Source organism: Akebia trifoliata, chromosome 15 (genome assembly GCF_017979445.1).
Source record: "Akebia trifoliata isolate Shusen 1 chromosome 15, ASM1797944v1, whole genome shotgun sequence".
In the NCBI taxonomy this organism is placed as follows: Eukaryota; Viridiplantae; Streptophyta; class Magnoliopsida; order Ranunculales; family Lardizabalaceae; genus Akebia; species Akebia trifoliata.
Window position 1 is genome coordinate 5,492,081 of NC_141389.1, and position 21,431 is coordinate 5,513,511.

The following is a 21,431-nucleotide window of genomic DNA, read 5'->3' on the forward strand; positions in this document are numbered from 1 at the left end:
GTTGTCAAGTGGTTCTTCGTTTGGTGGCGTGAAGAGGTTGCTATGGAGTATTGCACCATTCGCAATATGTTGGGGGGTGTGGCGGGAGAGAAATGACCGTATTTTTAAGGGAAAGCAAAAAGATAGCACAGAAATGATTATTTCCATCTTGGGTCTTTTGTTTTATTGGTCCAAAGTTTTCAAAGAATTTAGAGGGATCTTCTTCGAGGATTTTATCTATAATTGGGATGGGATATTGTGTATTTCTAGTGGATAGCATCTAATGTAAGGTCCTGCAAAGTTAGTCATTTCGACTGGCTTAGCTCTGTTTTTTTCATGAATATAATGCTATTTATCAAAAAAAAAAATATATATTAATACCACTCGGTCCATAACTCAGGCGAGTTTCTAAGCATTTTCAAGTTGATTCCTCTGAGTTGGGGAGTCGAACAACTTTATAAACCATCTGAGTCTAGATGAGCCAGACCGAGTTTTAACTTGACTCAACGAGTTTTAAAACTATGTCGTATTTGCCCAGAATCTTGTGATTCAAGTTAAGAAAGTCAAACTTCGAATCATAAATAGCAATGTTTTATTCATTGCCAACTTTTCTTTGGACCATATATACTAGCCTCAACTCTTGTTTGATATTATGTATCAAACAGACGGTTGAGATTCAAAGAAATTCCCATTAAAAAGTATCCCTAGGAAGAATACTAATCTCGAGAAACCATTACATATCTTCTCTTTTCTTTTCTCAACTGTTGGTTTGATGGAGAGCCTCAACCCACAGTTGAGGTCAGAAAAGTCATATTTATAATCGATGAGTTGGCTGTGAGAGAGAGAGAGAGAGAGAGAGAGAGAGAGAGGAGATGGAGGCGAGCAGCGGAGCAACTGTAACTTTAGCCAAACCAATCATCAAGGTTGCAGCCCTTTGTGGGTCCCTCCGCAAGGCTTCCTTCAATCGTGGCCTCATTCGTTCTGGTACTATTTCTTCTTCTTTAGTATAGATTTGTGTTTTGGGTTTTGATTTGGTACTACTGCTTGCAGCAATCCAGCTAAGCTGCGAGTCCATCAACGGTACACAAATAGAATACGTGGACATCGAATCTCTTCCTTTCATCAACACAGATCTCGTGGTGAACGGGACTTATCCTCCGGTGGTGGAGGCCTTTCGTCAGAAAATCCTTGAATCCGACAGCATTCTCTTCGCTTCACCAGAGTACAATTACTCCGTCACTCGTACGTTCTCTTTCTCTTTTTAAGTTTTCTCTTCTTGCAAGATTTTACATCACAGAAGAAAATGGTGGAAAATGTTTTCTGCAAATGACGTGTAGGCTACTTCAGTGCAAAGACGGTGTTTTCTCACCTTGTAGAATGCTTACATGTCCAATCTGAATTGGCCACGTAGAGAGTCGTGTCTATATACCTTCCTTGAATCATGGATGTTTGCTTTTGTTTTCGATTTCTGTTACATCTCAGATGAAAATGGTGGAAAATGTTTTCTGCACATGACGTGTAGGCTACTTCAGCGCAAAGACCGTGTTTTCTCACCTTGTAGAATGCTTACGTGTCCAATCTGATTTGGCCACGTAGAGAATCGTGTCTATATACCTTCCTTGAATCATGGATGTTTGCTTTTTTGTTTCGATTTCTTTTACTTTAATTTTAATTTTTCTCTTAACGAGGACAAAACGTTTAAAACAAAAAATATTGAGTCCAGCTAGCATTACTAGTCAGTAAGGATTTCACCCTTACTAAGGGTCCTTAGGCTTACCTTGTGACGTCCATGTACATGATCTGATACTTCAAGGTTGTAGAGGACGAAATTCCACAAACTTTGAATATATATATTTTTTAAAATATTCTTTTTAAACATTAAATTTTAATTTTAAACTTGAAGTTAAGTGGAAGTTTAGTAGCGATTCATTTTCAAAACCCTGGATTAAGCTCAAAAGAAATTGTCTTTTGAAATATTTTTTTGGATTTAAGCTTTTCCATGAAATCTAGAGGGGTGAGGTGTTGGATTGCTGATTTGCTAATCCATTTGTGCAAAACTACTCTTAGTAAGACTTAAAATCTTATTAAGTTAGTAAGGAAAGTGTTTTTCTTTGGATTTTTCTAACCTCAACCAACAATTGAACCTCTCCATCAAATAGACCGTTAAGATAAAAGAGTAATGATTTTCTAACTCCCCCACATGGCATACTCAAAATACTCTTTTGATGTGGCATGTGCTAGATCAATCCATAGGTCTTTTTGCATGGTTCATCCACGAGCTCCACGAGTCATTCCATTATAATCATTCTCCTGGTACATAATTTTTCTTTACCTCTCTTTACAATGGCTTTTAGACCTTAAAATAGATATTAATAATAATAAAACCTACAATAAAAAAGAATCCTCATTTTAATGACTTAATTAGATTGTAGTTGTTAAAGTCATCATTATCTAAATATAGTAGTTATCCATAGGGACAGATTCTTTTCTAATTAGGATTCTTTCTAGATTAAATAGGGTCAAATCTTGATAAGGCCATGTGGCATGATTATATGCTTCAGAATACAAGTTGATTGGTGCAATATGAACAATCCAGATGGGAGTGGTTTTATCCCCTCACAATTATCTCTATTATGTTTCTTAAATATGGCAAACTTGGGCTTCTCCACCAAAGGAGGGAAATACAGTAAAACTAAGATTAAAAAAAACCTTCTTATCTTGTATCTTATATAATTAACAACAAAGCTTTGTCTCAAAGATTTGGGATGACTAAATGCCTTTTGTTGCTCTATTTCATTCTATCCAAAGCCAAACTTTTGTTATTGAAATTGAATTTATCTTTGATTTCATTATCTCTATCCATTTTTGTTTGTATCCTATCATCGATGTAAACGCCCCATTTTTGCCTAGATCGAGTCCGAGAGCATAAAAAACCATTCAAAAATGGGCTTGACCCAATATATTTTTCAAGGAGGCTTTTTAATCCATTATCTAATTAGCACAAGGCCCCAATGGCCATTTTTAATGCTGAATTCTAAGCTTGGCCATCGGTGACCCAAGGACAAGCCATTTTTGGCCTAGTTCTTGCCTCTGCCCATGGACTAGTGATATTTTTGCCAGGTGTGGGGGTGACCCACAGCCAAAGATAATATTGTGCAATACATAGATCATCCAATGACCAATCTATTGCGCAGTTATAGGTCCATGTGTGCACAGGATTTGCTTGTGAAAATTACCTTCTAAACCCCTCCTAAGTGCCTTTTTTCTACAAGAAAATCCATTTATTTTACTCTTTTATCCTCCCATTAACCTTCTAATAAATCTCTCACCAAGTTCTTCTATTAATTCAACATTTCTCCCAACTTTGACCCCAAGTCTTCCTTGGTCCCCACTTGAGTTGAATTGCCACCTAACCCCATATTGTTAGAGTTAAGTATGGTGATTTACTCTTGTGCCCGTCAAGCCTATCCTCAATTCAAAGGAAGTCAATGTAATTTGACCATTTCTAAAGAGCATTAAAAATTTTGTCCAGACAAAAAGAAAGCTCTAGAATTTAAGTGCAAAGACCTATTTATCCTCAATTTGTTATAAAGCACCAAAATATCTAAAAATCAATCATTAAATTTACATGCCACTTAGCTTATTTTTCTCTAGTTTGACTCATAACCAAGGTCCTTGGACTCTTTTAACCACCCTCAAGAATTCTCTAAAAACTCATTGTCTTTACAATCCTATCATTTGATCGTCATGATTTCCAAGACTCATAGAATGTAAAAGACAATCAAAGTCTATGTGGTTTTGTTGGGAATATTGAGAACTTTAGGATTTTGGACGAGTTTATCCCCAAAGGTCATCTTCTAAAAGCCTATAAATAGGATTTCTATCTAAGGCAAAAATGAAGATGAGCTCAAGTCATCTCAAAAGTCTATTAATTTCCCTCGTGAAAGCTCTCTAGTCTCTCAAAACTATGTCTAAATCTCTCCTCAATCCTCCAAGAAGCTCAAATCAAGAAGAAAAAGAGAGACCACGGAGGGAAGAAGATTTAATTTTCTATTTTTCTTTATGTAATAACCCCCCTCTCACTTCCCCACCTCTATCTCACCCTTTTCTTTTATTCTTCAAGTATCTTTACTTTCATCCTCTTTTACCTTTAAGTAATGTAGATTTCTAATTTCCTTAGTTTAAGACTTGAGGGTAGAGAATAATCCCTCTTAGTGATGTAATCTCCCCCTATAAGTCCTTACTAAACTCCATGAGAGCATTTTAATTTCTAATAAGTATTTGTTTTAGTTCATTTCATGTTTTATGTAATTTAAATTCTTAGTTGTAACTTCTTTTTTGTTTCAATGGCTTAAGAGCTAGCGAGTATGTATTTATAAGTCCATTCATGCATACACATCATACACACACTACATTCTAAAAGGCTATGAGCTAAGATGCGGATCTCCATAGATCCATATCTAAACTCGCTTGGCCAACAAAAAAGTCTTATTAGGAGAAAATCCATGCATAAATGTTACTAGTTATTCCATGGTGTGTCCAATCCATGGATGTCTCCTAAGGACTAAATCCACAAAAAGATGCTCCCAAGTGAGCACATAAGTCTCTAATTCAAGGGCTTAAAATAGATAAATTCAAGTGTATTTCTACCAAAATCCCAAGCCCACTAAAAATTCCAACAAGCACTTACTTTTAGTAGTGGCTTACTTATTAACTTCATTTCTCTATTTCTCAAAGAAGAACTATAATCAATTTTTCTTTTAACTCTCTCTACAATCCCCTTTATCTTCAACAAAAAAACAAGGAGCTTTTTTACTTCACCTATGGCCAATAATGGTAAACATCTTTGGATGCGTGGGACAAGGTGCCTAACACCTTCCTTATCCCTCAATCGATCTCCTTGCTTAGTGTTTTAGGTAGACCTTCCCTTATCCTTTGGATATGTAGTCACCATAAGTCAAGAAAATATAATTTTAAAACTCATTTGTGGTGCCCATTCACACCCAAACTCATTAAATGGTGGCTACTCCTTAACTCACGTAGATTAGATCAAAACCTCGAAAAGTTTTGAACCTCATGTATCTACAATTGATACTCTAAATGTTTGTTTGGTAATCAATGATTGTGAATTCAATTTTTCAGGACCCTTATATGTCAAAAATTGTTGATTCTTCTATATCCGTACAGATAGATCTTAGTGTTTGTTCCTTTTTTCCTCATTATATTATGGCCAAAAATGTGACAGATTAACAAAGAAAGTTTTGGATTTGAATCCTGTGCCAATATTGACTGTATTGTCTTGTACATATAGAATTCTTACAAGAGGAAATCATGGGCAATCTTTGCAATTATAGAAAATAAAATAAAGGAAATTGTTACAAAAATAGAAACAATAAGAGAGATGACTGAGGAAGAGAGTATAGGCTATGATAATATGCATCTGTATGCGCTGTTATGACCATTACATATAACCTGGGTGCATTATTCATCACAGATAGGTTGTCGGTAAGTTAGAACCTTAGTTAGTTTTAAAACTCAACACAGAAGTCCAATGAGTCGAGTCAAATCTAGAACTCATGAATTTACTTGGAAAGTCAAAAATAAATTAAAATGATCAAAATACTTATCACTTTTTTCAACAAAGCATTATATAAAAGGTAAGTTACCAAAGCATGAGATGAAATCATCTTATTTAGTGGCACTCTACAAAATTCCAAATGTTGTGCGGAGGTGTCTTGGATTTAGTTTGTGACTGAGATCCCAATATGCATATTATTGCTCATGCATCGGATTCTTGAATGACTGTGGATGTCCATGTTGGGCTTTGTGGAGCCTAGTTATGTTTGATTCAGTTGACGACCCTACGCGAACAATGTTTGTGTGGTATTTTGATGGGAGATTTTTTGAGGCTTGGGCCTATCGGAGCTCTCATGCCCTCAGGAAAAAATTTTAGGCCTGTTTTGTAACCCCATTGTGAATTCTGTGTGCAGTATATAAAAGCCGTTTTTGGTGATTACGATTTTTTAAGGTCTTGGTTGTGTTTTAAGGACTTGAGCCGTACTTTGTAATTCTTCTCAATAATATCCCTGCAACTCCGTGGACGTAGGCAAATTGCAGAATCACGTAAATATTGTTTTGTGCGTGTGATTACTTTCTTTTTCGACGTGTGTTTTTTTTCTATATTTTGTTTCTCACAGGTTGGGAATTTCGGGTTGAATTCCCTACAGTCCGGACGAGTGGGAGTCTGACTGAAATTGTAGGGAGATAATACGAATTATTTATGTTTTCGAACGTATTATTGTAATCAGGTCGAGATACAAATATATAACTTCGACCTGGGGTTTTTCTTGTTGAAAGGGAAAATAGGTCTAAGATAGAGGAGGCAGAGAAGGAATTTTTCCTTTGTAACCTTTACTTGATATAGTGAATAAGATCGTTCTCCTTTGAGGAGGACGTAGCCCAGAAAAAGGGTGAACCTCGTAAATCTATGTGTTAGTGTTTTTGTTTTCTTCTTTTTTTTGCGTTGCGTGTTTGTTTTTTCTTGTTGATTTTCACAATGCCAAATTTCTTACAAAGTTAGTAAAATAGTTTTTCAAGCTTTTTTGTTAAACGGTTAAAAGACTCCTAATGGATAAAGTAAATACCCATGATATTAATTCAGTGAAATACCGATTTTTCCCTGTTATCGTACTATTTAAAAAAATAAATAAACCTTGATTTGGTAAATATTTTGGAATGTGCACTTTCCCAGTCATTTCGAGATCTCTTGTTCACTAGTTGCAAATTTCTCTTGTATAAAACCAAATAACTCAATTAAGTTTTTAACTTCACTTAGGGCATTTTCAAATTGACTCATTAAGTTGATGGGTTGACTCATTTTTTCATAGTTGAGTCGTCGTGTTTTTTAGAACTTATATTGCACAACAACTTTTACTAAGAACACAAGCTTCAGAGATCGATAACTAGCAATTAGACAGTCAAAGCCTGGAACCAATTATGGATATGGATCTGATCGAAGAAGAAGCACCTGTAGCAGTTGATAGCGAGGACATGGGCTAAAAGACCACTTATGGCAAAGACAGAAGCTATTGCTATGGACCACCACATAAGGAGAAAGGAATATCATATGAATTGGTGTGCTATTAGTAAAAGTTGATGTGGCTATAGAATCTCTTTTCTTTCATTTTAAAAATCAGTGAGCCTGCTTTTAATGAGTTCAGTAACCATATGCTAGTGGGATATGAAGCCAAATCTCTTGTATAATCACTCAAAGACTTTACCAAGCTAAGCACTTTTCTTTTTCTTTTTCTTTTTTTTTTTAATCTTGTTTATGGTTCGAATCATCTCGAAATCCAATCAACTCAACTAATCATAATTTTGAGTTGACTCGACAAGTTATAAAACTATGGTTCAAACTGGGAAACATTTAATTGATAAACAACACATTGGTTACTAACTCTCTCCTTTTTTCTTCTTTTTTTTATTTTTATTTTTTTGCCTCCAATTGATGTTAGCCCCACTGAAGAATGCCATTAATTGGGCATCTAGACCTCCAAATGTATGGGCTGATAAGCCAGCAGCCATCATAAGCGCAGGAGGAGGCTTTGGTGGAGGATTAGCTCAATACCATCTACGCCAAATCGGAGTTTTTCTTAATCTTCACTTTATAAATAAGCCAGAATTTAGTGTGCGTGCATTCCAATCTCCTAAGAAGTTCGATAGCGATGGAAATTTAATCGATGTGGCGGAGAAGGAAAAGCTAGAACAAGTTATCTTATCCTTGCAGGCATTTACTCTCAGACTCAAGCATGGTAAGTAATGAACCAATTCTTGCAACTAGCAATTCCAATATTGGTTTTCCTGTGTACCGTTGGATTTTATGGTTCTTAAAAGGTTTATGGGTCCATTCCTTTGTGTAACTTTAATGACAATAGTCATTAATTAGAACTCTAGTTATAAGTTGATCTTATGGTGCTTCTATTGTATTATGTGTTGAGAATAATAGGTTCAGAATTCGCAAATATAATAGAAAAAAAAGAAAAGAAATAAATGATGCGTCACGTAAATGTTGTCTTTGAAACATTATTCATCTCCTACTTAAGTATGAACTTAAGCTTGGGATTGGGAAAGGGTTCCATCAAATTGTTCTCTCAAGATACAACAAGTACAATCTCTTGATCATAATTTATTATGTTGCAAAATTTGGGAATTGCCTGTGTAATTCAATCTTATAAAGTATACTAGAAAATAATAATAAGGAATTTTTTTATATAAATTTTCTATTGTCACGTCAAATTTTACTTAAAACAACATAAGTTGTGTGTTAATTCTTTATTGGGTAATTATTAATAAGGGCAGACCACACCATAGGCGAATTGTTTAGTCTTACATGAGTTGAAAGTTTTGGAATGAATTGATTTTTTGTGAGGATGATCTCTATGATGTATGGTTCTGTGCCTTTGCCATGTCAACCATCGCATACGGTCCGAGTAGGTTTTTTCTAGTTAGAATATCATGACTCTATCAAATAAGATCTTCATCGCAATGGATCATCCAATCAGGTCGACTTTAACAAATCAAATTAAAATACATTAAAACATAACTTTTAATAAATCAAAAATTAATATTTTTTTCAATATAGTATTCTATACAGTTGAATAACTTAGTCGAGTTTTTAAATTTTAATACCACTTAATCCATAACTCGGGCGAGTTTCTAAGCATTTCCAATTTGATTCCTCTGAGTTGATTAGGAAAATTGGTTCCATCAAATTTGGGGAGTCGAACAACTTTACAAACCATTTGAGTCAAGATGAGTCAGACCGAGTTTTAAGTTGACTCAACGAGTTTTAAAAATATGTCGTATTTGCCCAGAATCTTGTGATTCAAGTTAAGAAGTCAAACTTCGAATCATAAATAGCAATGTTTTATTCATTGCCGACTTTTCTTTGGACCACATATACTAGCCACAACTCTGGTTTGAGATAATCTATCAAACAGACGGTTGAGATTCATAGAAATTCCCATGAAAAGTATCCCTAGGAAAAGTACAAATCTCGAGAAACCATGTTTATAATCGATGAGTCTCAACCCACAGTTGAGGTCAGAAAAGTCATATTTATAATCGATGAGTTGGCTGTGAGAAAGAGAGAGAGAGAGAGGAGAGGAGGACATGGAGGCGAGCAGCGGAGCAGCTGTAACTTTAGCCAAACCAATCATCAAGATTGCAGCCCTTTGTGGGTCCCTCCGCAAGGCTTCCTTCAATCGTGGCCTCATTCGTTCTGGTACTATTTCTTCTTCTTTAGTATAGATTTGTGTTTTGGGTTTTGATTTGGTACTACTGCTTGCAGCAATCCAGCTAAGCGGCGAGTCCATCAACGGTATACAAATAGAATACGTGGACATCGAATATCTTCCTTTCATCAACACAGATCTCGAGGTGAACGGGACTTATCCTCCGGTGGTGGAGGCCTTTCGTCAGAAAATCCTTGAATCCGACAGCATTCTCTTTGCTTCACCAGATTACAACTACTCCGTCACTCGTACGTTCTTTCTCTTTTCAAGTTTTCTCTTCTTGCAAGATTTTATATCTCAGATGAAAATGGTGGAAAATGTTTTCTGCACGTGAAGTGTAGGCTACTTCAGTGCAAAGACGGTGTTTTCTCACCTTGTAGAATGCTTACGTGTCCGATCTGAAATGGCCACGTAGATGGTCATGCCTATATCCTATTATCCTTCCTTGAATCATGGATGTTTGCTTTTTTGTTTCGATTTCTTTTACTTTAATTTTACTTTTTCTCTTAACGAGGACAAAATGTTTAAAACAAAAAATATTGATTCCAACTAGCCTTACCAAGTCAGTTAGGATTCACCCTTACCATGGGTACGTGGGCTTATTTTGTGACATTCAAATATATGATCTGATACTTCAAGGTTGTAGAGGAAGAAATTTTATGAACTTTGAATATATATATATATATATATATATATATATATATATATATATATGGGTCGGGTTCCTGCAACACACATTGCGACACACATATGGACAAGTGTTTGTCTTATATGAGCAAAAATGTTTGGAATTGGCTAATTTTTTGTGAGGATGATCTCTGTGATGAGGAGAATCATCCTGGCAAAAAATCATCAAATTCCAAAACTTCTAACCCCATCAAAATTGATTTACAAAAATTGGACAGTCTAAAAGTTTCATAATGAGCTGATTTTTGGCAAAGATGATCTCCTCACCACAGAGATCATCCTCACAAAAAATCAGCCCATTCCAAACATTTTTGCCCATATAAGACAAAACGCATTGTCTATATGGTGTCGTTTGAACCTGATCCTATATATATATATATATTATATATATATATATATATATATATATATATATATATTATATATGTTCGTTTTAATAGGTGGAAGTTTAGTATTTTTTCCGTACATTTTCAAAACTTTGGATTAAATCCAAAAGAAATTTTTTTTTGAAATATTGTTTTGGATCTAAGATTTTCCATGAAATCTAGCGGGATGAGGTGTTGGATTGCTGATTTGGTAATCCATTTGTGCAAAAAGACCCTTAATAACGCTTAAAATCTTATTAAATTAGTAAGGAAAGTATTTCTCTTCGAATTTTTCTAGTCTCAACCAACAGTTGAACTTGTCCATCAAATAGTCGGTTAAGATAAAAGAGAGATGGCTTTCTAACTCCCCCACATGACATAATCAAAACACTCTCCCAAGCTTCAGGAGTCATTTCATTATAAACATTCTCCTGTTACATAATTTTTCTTTACCTCTCTTTACAATGGATTTTAGACGATAAAATAGATAATAATAAATAAATAAACCTACACTATAAAAGAATCCTCATCTTAATGATTTAATTAGATTTTAGTTGTCAAAGTCATCTTTATCTAAACATAGTAGTTATCCATGAAGGAAAAATCTTTTTTTATTGAGATTCTTTCTAGATTAGACATGATCAAATCTTAATAAGGCCATGTGGCATAATGATATGTCTCAAAATACATGTTGATTGGTGCAATATGGGAGTGGTTTTATCCCCTCACAATTATCTCTATTATGTTTCTTATCAATGGAAAACTTGGGCTTCTCCACTAAAAGAGGGAAATACAGTAAAACAAAGATTAAGAAAAACCTTCTTATTTTGTATCTTGTATAATTAACAACAAAGCTTTGTCTCTAAGATTTGGGATCAACTAAATGCCTTTTGTTGCTCTATTTCATTCTATCCAAAGTCAAACTTTTGTTATTGCAATTGAATTTATCTTTGCTTTCATTATCTCTATCCATTTTAGTTTGTATCCTATCATCGATGTAAATGACCCATTTTTGCCTAGGTCAAGTCCAAGAGCATCAAAAATCTTTCGAAAATGGGCTTGATCAATTATATTTTTCAAGAAGGCTTTTTAATGCTAAATTCTAAGCTTGGCCATCAGTGACCCAAGGACAAGCCATTTTTGGCCTAGTCCTTGCCTCACCCATGGACTAGTGTTATTTTTGCCTGGTATGGACGTGAACCACAGCCAAAGATAATTTTGTGCAGTACATGGATCATCCAATGACCAATCTATTGGGCAGTTACAGGTCCATGTGCGCATGGGATTTGCTTATGGAAATTACCTTCTAAACCCCTCCTAAGCACCTTTTTTTCTTTAAGAAAATCCCTTTCTTTTACTGTTTTATCATCCCATTAACCTTCTTATAAATCTTTCACCAAGTTCTTCTATTAATTCAGCATTTCTCCCAACTTTGACCCCAAGTCTTCCTTGGTCCCCAATTGAGTTGAATTGCCAACTTAACCCCATATTGTTAGAGTTAAGTATGGTGATTTACTCTTATGCCCATCAAGTCTATCCTCAATTCAGAGGAAGTCAATGTAATTTAACCATTTCTAAAGAGCATTAAAATTTTTGTCCAATCTTTAGAAAGCTCTAGAATTTGAGTTCAAAGACTCATTTATCCTCTATAGACATCCCGTTTTTGCCTAGATTGAGCCCGAAAGCACCAAAAGACCTTCAAAGAAAGGATTTAACTCAATTTGATTTTCAAATGATCGTGAGAGCCCCCCGTGGAGCCAACAAATTAATTGCATTTTTTATTTTGACCTGGTATGGAGGTAACCAACAACCAAGCTTAATTTTTAACCTGGCCATAGGTTACCATTGGCCAAAAAAATAATTTGCACAATATGGAGGTATCCTATGGCTAGGCTTAATTTTTTAGCCTGGCCATAAGTTACAAATGGCCAGAAGGAAATTTTTACCAATGGCTAGAAGGAAATTTTGCACTGGTTATTAGTCACCTAAGGCTAATTATGTTGGACAGTTAGGAGGTCCCATATGCATTTGAATTTGTTAGGGGTTAATTACCCTTTAACCTCCTTTTAATCAGTTTTTCCCTCAAAGAATCCTCTCATTTTACTTTCTTACCATTAGTTTAATTTCATAACAATCCCACCACCAAGGTTTTCTTGTAAATTTCCTTCTTTTTCTAACATAAACTCTTGGTCAATTTGGTCCTCACATGAGTATAATTACTACCCTAACCTCAAGTTGTTAGAACATAATCTAGGTAGTTTACACTTATGGCCCCTAAGTCTATTATCAACTTAGGAGAGTCAATATAATTAGACCAAGTACTAGAGGTGTTGACAATTTTGTTCAACCCATAGAATTCTCTAAAACTTGTGAGCAAAGACTACATTTACCCTACGTTATTAGAGAGTTAGTTGAGCTAAATGATCTTAATACCCATAATCCTCATTCATATTATATGTCATTTAGCCTAATTCTCTAATATTTGATCCAAAGCCAAAGACTTAAGACTCTTCTATCCTCCTCAAAAATTCTCTAGAAACTAGAACCTTTTACAATCCTACCCTCTTTATCATGATGATTGGTGAGACCTTAGGTGAGTGAAAGTTCCTTAAGTCCAAGGAGAGTAGAAGTCATTTGGGTTTTTTATAGAGATTTTGTTGGAAATCTTGAAAATCCCATAGATTACGACAAGTTCATCCCTAAAGGTCTCCCAAACTTCTATAAAAAGGATCTCCATTCAAAGCAAAAAGAGAGGAGAAAAAGAAGAATCCAAATTTCTCTTTAAGGAAAAAGAGCTAAAGGTGATAAAAAATTCTGCCCACATTCTCCCAAAGCTCTCTATTCTCTCCAAACCTCTTGAAAACCTCAAAGAAGTTCTAACCAATGAGAAAGAAGAAGAAGAAAACCAATGTGAAGTTGAGCCCTCCTTTCTCCCTTTCTAAACTCCTCCCTTCTATCTAAACCCCCCCTCCTCTATTTACATTCTAGCAAGTTTATTTCATATTTGCCTTCTTTACAATAATGTAGATTTTAGATTTATTTTGTAAGACTAAAAGATAGAGAGTAAGACCTCATAGAGGCAATCTCCTCCTATAAGTTCTCAATAAGCTCCTTAAGAACACTAGATTAGGTTTTTTTCCTTTCTTATTTTATCTTTATGCAATTTAATTTCATAATGTAGATGCTTTACTTTTCTTATTTTACTTGCAATCTAAGTTTTCTAATATTTCTTATTTTGCTTTATTTATGGCAATAAAGCTGGAGAGTAAACCCTCTATGGAGATGATCTTCTCTTGATAAGTCTATCTCATGCATACACGTTGCACACGCTAACTTGTTTTTAAAATAGCTAAGTTTAATGGTATGGATCTACCTAAATCCCTAAACTAACAAAAATAGTCCAAAATGGACACATGGAATACATAAGGTTTTTAACCTTCTCATGATGGTGTCCAACTCATGGACACCCCCCAAAGGCTAAACCAACAATAAAAATGCTCCCGAGTAAGTACATAACCTTCCTAAACAGTATTTGGATCCCAAAAGGATGAAATCCTTATGATTTCTTATCAAAATCCTAAGCTCATAAAAAATTCCAACAAGCTACATTCCCATTTTAGCTTGCACATTGTCTCATTTTGTTTTTCTTCTAAAATTAGACTATACATTTTTTAAAAACATCATTTGAATCCAAAATAAAGCAAAATCCTCATAGATTCCCACCTAAACCCTAGGCTAACAAAAACTTTCCTGCAAGCACTTACTTCTAATAAAAGCTTGCTCATCATATCGATTTGTCCATTTTTCAAAATAAAACTATAGTTGGTTTTCTTTAATTTTTTTACATTATTTCTTTTGTGTTCAAAAGCAAGTTACTATTTCAAAATCACACTTATGGTCATATATTGGTAACCATCTTAGGATGGGTGGGACAAGGTGCCTAACACCTTCTTTATCCCTCAATTGAACTTCCTTACCATAGATTTCTAGGTAGATCAATCCCTTCATCTTTTGGATATGTGAGTCTTTACAAGCCAAAACAACAAATTTCAAGAAAATGCTTTTTATAGTGTCCATTCACACTTTAATTGAATGGTGATGACTCATAAAGCCCATGTAGGTGAGCTCAAACCTTCCCAAAGGTTTTGAAGCTTGCGTATCTACATCCTCAATTTGTTATAGAGCTAGTAAAGCTAACTAACCAAAATATCTAAAAATCAATAATTAAATTTACATGCCACTTAGCTTACTTTTCTCTAGTTTGACTCATAGCCAAGGTCCTTGGACTCTTTTAATCAACTTCAAGAATTCTCTAGAAACTTGTTGTCTTTACAATCTTATCATTTAATCGTCATGATTTCTAAGACTCATAGGAATGTAAAAGATAATAAAAAACTATTTGATGAGGGGCAAGTGAGGTCTTTCTATGTGATTTTATTGGGAATATTGGGAACTTTAGGATTTTGAACAAGTTTATCCCCAAAGGTCATCTTCTAAAAGCCTATAAATAGGATTCATATCTAAGGCAAAAATGAAGATGAGCTCAAGTCATATCAAAATTATGTTAATTTCCCTCCTTAAAGCTATCTAGCCTCTCAAAACTCTATCTAAATCTTTCCTCAAACCTCCAAGGAGCTCAAATCAAGAAGAAAAAAAAAGACCAAGGTGGGAAAAAGATTTAATTTTTTATTTTTCTTTATGCAATAAACCCTCTCTCACTTCCCCACCTCTATCTCACCCTTTTCTTTTATTATTCAAATATTTTTACTTTCATCCTCTTTTACCTTTAAGTAATGTAGACTTCTAATTTCCTTAGTTTAAGGTTTGGGGGTAGAGAGTAATCCCTTCTAGTGAGGTAATCTCCCCCCCTATAAGTCCTTAATAAGTTCCATGAAAGCATTTTAATTTCTAATTAGTATTTGTTTTCTTTCATTTCATGTTTTATGCAATTTAAATTCATAGTTGTAACTTCTTTTTTTGTTTCAATGGCTTAAGAGCTAGAGAGTATATCCTTTATGAGGTATTTACAAGTCCATTCATGCATACATATCATACACATATTACATTCTAAAAGGCTATGAGCTAAGGTGTGGATCTCCATAGATCCCTATCTAAACTCCTTTGGCCAACAAAACAATCTTATTGGGACAAAATCCATGCATAAAGGTTACTAGTTCTTCCATGGTAGTGTCTAATTCATGGATGTCTCCTAAAGACTAAATCAATAGAAAGATACTCCCAAGTGAGCACATAAGTTTCTAATAAGACTCAAGGGCTCAAAATTAAGGAATTCAAGTGCATTTCCAGAAAGTCTCAAGCCCACTAAAAATTCCAACAAGCACTTATTTTTAGTGGTGGCTCTCTTATTGACTTCATTTCTCTATTTCTCAAAGCAGAATTATAACCGATTTTTCTTTTAATTCTCTCTATAATCCCCTTTATCTTCAATATCCAAAAAATGAGTTTTTTACTTCACCTATGGCCAATAATGGTAAACATCTTTGGATGGGTGCGACAAGGCGCCTAACACATTCCTTGTCCCTCAATCGATCTCCTTGTCTAGTTTTTTAGGTAGACCTTCCCTTATCCTTTGAATAAGTGTGTTACCATAACTCAAGAAACTAGAATTTTAAAACTCATTTGTGGTGTCCACTCACACGCAAACTCATTGAATGGTGGCTACTCCTTAACTCACATAGATTAGATCAAAACTCTGAAAAGTTTTGAGCCTCATGTATCTACAATCGATACTCCAAATGTTTGTTTTGGTAATCAATGATTGGGAATTCAATTTTTCAGGACCCTTATATGACCAAAATTATTGATTCTTCTATATCAATACAGATAGATCTTATTGTTTGTTCCTTTTTTCCTCATTACATTATGGCCTAAAATGTCACAAATTGATAAAGAAAGTTTTAGATCTGAATCTTGTGCCAATGTTGGCTGTATTGTCTTGTATATATAAAATTCCTACAAGAAGGAATCATGGGCAATCTTTACAATTATAGAAAGAAAAATAAAGGAAATCATTACTAAAATAGAAACAGTAAGAAAGGTGATTGAGGAAGAGAGTATAAGTTATGATAATATGCATCTGTATGTACTGTTATGGCCATCACATATAACCTGAGTGCATTATTTATCACATACAAGCTGTCGGTAAGTTAGAACCTTAGTTATTTTTAAAACTCAACATGGAAGTCCAATGGGTTAAGTCAAGTCTTGAATTCATGAATTTACTTGGAAAGTCAAAAATAAATTAAAATGATCAAAATACTTATCTCATTTTACAACAAACCACTATATAAAAGGTAAGTTACCAAAACATGAAATGAAATCATCTTATTTAGTAGCATTTTACAAATTCCAAATGTTGTGCAGAGGTGTCTTGGATTTTGTGACTGAGATCCCAATATGCATATTATTGCACATGCATTGGATTTCCAAATGACCATGGTTGTCAGGACGAGTGGGAGTCTGACTGAAATTTTAGGGAAATAATACGAATTATTTATGATTTCGAAGGTATTATTGTAATCAGGTCGAGATACAAATATATAACTTCGACATGGGGTTTTTCTTGTTGAGAAGGAAAATAGGTCTAAGAGAGAGGAAACAGAGGAGTTTTTCCTTTGTAACCTTTACTTGATATAGTGAAGAAGATCGTTCTCCTCCGAGGAGGACGTAGCCCATAAAAAGGGTAATATGTGTTTGTGTTTTTGTTTTCTTCTTTTTTTTTTTTTTGGCGTTGCGTGTTTGTTTTTTTCTTGTTGATTTTCACAATGCCAAATTACTTACAAAGTTAGTAAAATACTTTTTCATGTTTTTTTGTTAAATGGTTAAAATACTACTAATTAATAAAGTAAATATCCATGATATTAATTCGGTGAAATACCGATTTTTCCCCTCATATTGTACTATTTTAAAAAATAAATAAATACCATAAAAGCTATAATAAAAAAAATAAAAACTTGATTTGGTAAATATTTTGGAATGTGCACTTTCCCAGTCATTTTGAGATGTCTTGTCCATTAGTTGTAAATTTCTCTTGTATAAAACCAAATAACTCAATTAGTTTTTAACCCAACTTAGTGCATTTTTAAATTGACTCATTAAGTTTATGGGTTGACTCAGCTTTTCATAATTGAGTCGTCGTGTTTTTTAGAACTTCTATTGCACAAGAAGTTTTACTGAGAACACAAGCTTCAAAGATCAATAACTAGCAATTAGAAAGTCAAAGCCTGGAACCAATTATGGGTATGGATCTGATCGAAGAAGAAGCACCTGTAGCAGTTGATGCAACTCCCACCACCTTCAGCGAGGACATGGGCTAAAAGACCACTTATGGCAAAGACAGAAGCCATTGATATGAACCACACGCATAAGAGCAAAGGGATATGATATGAATTGGTGTGCTATTAGTAAAAGTTAATGCGGCAATAGAATCTCTTTATTATTATTATTATTTTTTAATCGGTGAGTCTGTTTTTAATGAGCCCAGGTCTGGTGGGATATGAACCCAGGTCTGTATTATCATCACCCAAAGACTTTACCAACTAAGCACTTTTCTTTTTCTTTTTCTTTTTCTTTTATCTTGTTTATGCTTCGTGTTATCTCGAAATCCAATCAATTCAACTAATCATAATTTCGAGTTGACTCGGCAAGTAATAAAACTATGGTTAAAACTAGGAAACATTCAACTGATAAACAAGATATTGGTTACTAACTCACTCCTTTTTTTCTGTTTTTTTTCTTTTTTGGCTCCAATTGATGTTAGCCCCACTGAAGAATGCCCTTGATTGGGCATCTAGACCTCCAAATGTATGGGCTGATAAGCCAGCAGCCATTATAAGCGCAGGAGGCTTCTTTGGTGGAGTAGCTCAATACCATCTACGCCAAATCGGAGTTTTTCTTAATCTTCACTTTATAAATAAGCCAGAATTTAACGTGCGTGAATTCCAATATCCTAAGAAGTTCGATAGCGATGGAAATTTAATCGATGTGGTGGAGAAGGAAAAGCTAAAACAAGTTATTTTATCCTTGCAGGCATTTACTCTCAGACTCAAGCATGGTAAGTGATGAGCCAATTCTTGCAACTTACAATTCCAATATTGGTTTTCCTGTGTACCGTTGGATTTTATGGTTCTTAAAAAGATTTATGTCCTTTGTGTAACTTCAATGACAATAGTCATTAAATAGAACTCTAGTTATAAGTTGATCTTATGGTGCTTCTATTGTATTATATGTTGAGAATAATATGTTCAGAATTCAAAAATATAATTTAAAAAAATACAAGAAAAGAAATAAATGATGCATCTCGTAAATGTTGTCTTTGAAACATTATTCGTCTCCTACTTAAAGAATGAACTTAAGCTTGGGATTGGGAAAGGGTTCCAACAAATTGTTCTCTCAAGACACAACAAGTACAATCTCTTGATCATAATTTATAATGTTGCAAAATATGAGAATTGCCCATGTAATTCAATCTTATAAAGTACAAGAAAATAATAATAAGGAATTTTTTTATATATAAATTTTCTATTGTCACATCAAATTTTACTTAAAACAACCTAAGTTGTGTGTTAATTCTTTATTGGGTAAATATAAAAGCACATCATTAAATAATAAGGGCAACCCACACCATAGGCGAATTGTTTTGTCTTACATGGGTTGAAAGGTTCAAAATGAGTTGATTTTTGGTGAGGACGATCGCTATGATGAGGAGATCATTCTCATAAAAAATCAGCTCATTCTGAAACTTCTAACCCCATAAAAAAAAAAGTTCAAGAACTATAAATCATCCTTTATTTTTTTGTAAACTAATTTTGATGGAGTCATAGGTTTCAAAATGGGCTGATTTTTGGTAAAGATGATGTCTTCACTATAGAGATCATTCTCAACAAAAATCATCTCATTCCAAAAATTTTAACCTATATAAGACAATAATTCGCCTATAGTGTGGGTTGCCCTTATTAATTTACGGGTACTTTTATGATTATCCTTCTTTATTGGTATCATATGAATTGGGGTGTTCTAAGTAAAATTTAGTGTGGCAATAGAAACTCTCTATTTCTATGTGGGTAAAATTTGCCAAGGCTTAGTTGGTAAAGTTTTGTATGTGTCTTTATATCTTTATTTATTATTTATTTATTTTTGTTTTTTTTTATGAGTATATGTACATAACTTTATATTATAAATGACTCTAATATGATCCAAATAGTAACCATGAATTTTTGCCTTAATAGTCACAGTTTAGATAAGCTTGGATCAGTTTCGATCTAATTTAGTGGTCTAAGAGTGAGGAAACACATACCGGAGGCATTTTGAAAGATTACTTCCCTTCCTCAACCAACAGTCAATAGTTTCAGTGCAATTGGAATATGGTTGACTTGTAATAAAATCTCCTTGACCGTGATCTACTAGTTTATTTTCCACAAAAATTATTTTAAAATATTCTAAAACTAAGAAAAAAATATATTTTTTTGTTTATCAAAAACTATTAAAAATAATCGAATACCTTCATCAAATATCGTGCCTCTGACTCAACATGGTGCATTTCAAGAGGGGTTAGGATGTAATCTCTACAAATCTTGAGGATAATTTTTATCTTTATTTATTTTTCTCTTCTCTTTCTTTTCAAGAATGTCCTTCTAACTTTATTGTATTTCCTCTTCTACCTTCATTTTTTAGAATATTCTAATTTTATTGTCTTTCATTTACTATCATTTTTCCAATAATATTCTGCCCCAACTCTATTTCCTTTCCTCTTCTATCCCCTTAACTTCAGATAGGAATGTTATGATGCTAAGCAAATTCTAGTAAACTTATAATAGTGGGTAAGTCTATTAAGACTCTCAAAATAACTGAACAACTAGGTCTTTTAAGATAATGTGAAATACCCAGATTATTTTAACCTCCGGTCACTCTCATTAAATGGAAAATGTATACAATATAGTTACATAACTAAAATTGCCTCGACCTCCCGCAGCCGCTAAATAACGGATAGGGGTCTGATTACACCAATCGGAGATTTTTAAAGAATAAGGAGTCACCACCTACTTTAAGTCTAGGAACCATAGAAAATTCTAAAATGGATTGGGTTGGTCCATAAGTAATGGGTAAAGGGTCAGATTACGGGTTTTGGAAGGTGTTAGGTATCGAACCCGCCTAATCAAAATGATCAGTCTCAACTACGATCCAAAAATATCATATGGTCAACATTTAAAGACTAAAGGTCAAATTAGGATCCAATCATCATCAAATTGCACATGATTTACTAAACAAATCTTACAGCTAAAATAATTACATGGATTCTCAAATTTTGCGTAGTGGAACCCCATAATTTAATAAGGTTTACGTGGCACCAAAATTTAGTAAATCGATTCAGTTACATTTAGAAGAATACAAAATCAAATTTTAATGTTATGTACACAAAATTAATGAATTAACTCATTAACGACATTTTATCAAAGAAAATTTGATTTTTGAATCGCCACGTGCACTAAATTAATAAGCTGACCTACACATTTGTTATCAAAGAAATTTGATTTTTAAATTGTCACGTGCATTAAAATCAATGAGTCGACTTATACATTTTTAATCGAAGAAATTTTGATTTTTGAATTGCCACATGTATTCAAATCAATGACTCGACTTAACAATTTTAATCAATGAAATCTTAATTTTTTGAATGGCTGCATGTATTAAAATCAGTGAGTTAACTCACAAATTATTAATCAAAGAAATCTTGATTTTTTGAATTGTCACGTATATTAAAATCAGTGAGTCAATTTACACATTTTTAACTAAAGAAATTCGATTTTTGAATTGCCACGTGTACTAAAGTCAGTGAGTTAACTTATAAACTATTAATCAAAGAAATCTTGATTCTATGAATTGCCACATGTGTTAAAATCAGTAAGTCAACTCACATGTTTTTAACCTTCAATGTACATAAAATCAGTGAGTCGATTCACACATTTTTAATCAAAGAAATTCGATTTTTGAATTGTCACGTGTACTAAAATCAGTGAGTTAACTCACAAATTATTAATCAAATAAATCTTAATTCTATGAATTGCCACGTGTATTAAAATCAGTAAGT

General features: G+C 33.7%; 2 protein-coding genes across 2 annotated transcripts; both read left to right on the forward strand.

Annotated features, from left to right (window-relative positions):
• Positions 1-670: 670 nt before the first annotated feature.
• Positions 671-18,424, forward strand: LOC147384076 (NADPH:quinone oxidoreductase-like). Its single transcript, XM_086424865.1, has 4 exons — positions 671-777; positions 9,081-9,262; positions 9,329-9,520; positions 18,105-18,424. Exons 2-4 carry the CDS (start codon positions 9,151-9,153, stop codon positions 18,404-18,406), a joined length of 606 nt encoding a protein of 201 aa, XP_086280991.1. The 5' UTR covers positions 671-777; positions 9,081-9,150; the 3' UTR covers positions 18,407-18,424.
• Positions 772-7,959, forward strand: LOC147384077 (NADPH:quinone oxidoreductase-like). Its single transcript, XM_086424864.1, has 3 exons — positions 772-963; positions 1,030-1,221; positions 7,494-7,959. The coding sequence occupies exons 1-3, from the start codon at positions 852-854 to the stop codon at positions 7,796-7,798; spliced, it is 609 nt and encodes a 202-aa protein (XP_086280990.1). The 5' UTR covers positions 772-851; the 3' UTR covers positions 7,799-7,959.
• Positions 18,425-21,431: the final 3,007 nt, after the last annotated feature.

Bases quoted from the DNA above. Each gene is read 5' to 3' on its own strand.
- LOC147384077 (XM_086424864.1), top strand. From the start codon at position 852: ATGGAGGCGAGCAGCGGAGCAACTGTAACTTTAGCCAAACCAATCATC. The intron at 964-1,029 runs GTACTATTTCTT...TACTGCTTGCAG, and splicing joins TCGTGGCCTCATTCGTTCTG to CAATCCAGCTAAGCTGCGAG. The intron at 1,222-7,493 runs GTACGTTCTCTT...AATTGATGTTAG, and splicing joins GTACAATTACTCCGTCACTC to CCCCACTGAAGAATGCCATT.
- LOC147384076 (XM_086424865.1), top strand. From the start codon at position 9,151: ATGGAGGCGAGCAGCGGAGCAGCTGTAACTTTAGCCAAACCAATCATC. The intron at 9,263-9,328 runs GTACTATTTCTT...TACTGCTTGCAG, and splicing joins TCGTGGCCTCATTCGTTCTG to CAATCCAGCTAAGCGGCGAG. The intron at 9,521-18,104 runs GTACGTTCTTTC...AATTGATGTTAG, and splicing joins TTACAACTACTCCGTCACTC to CCCCACTGAAGAATGCCCTT.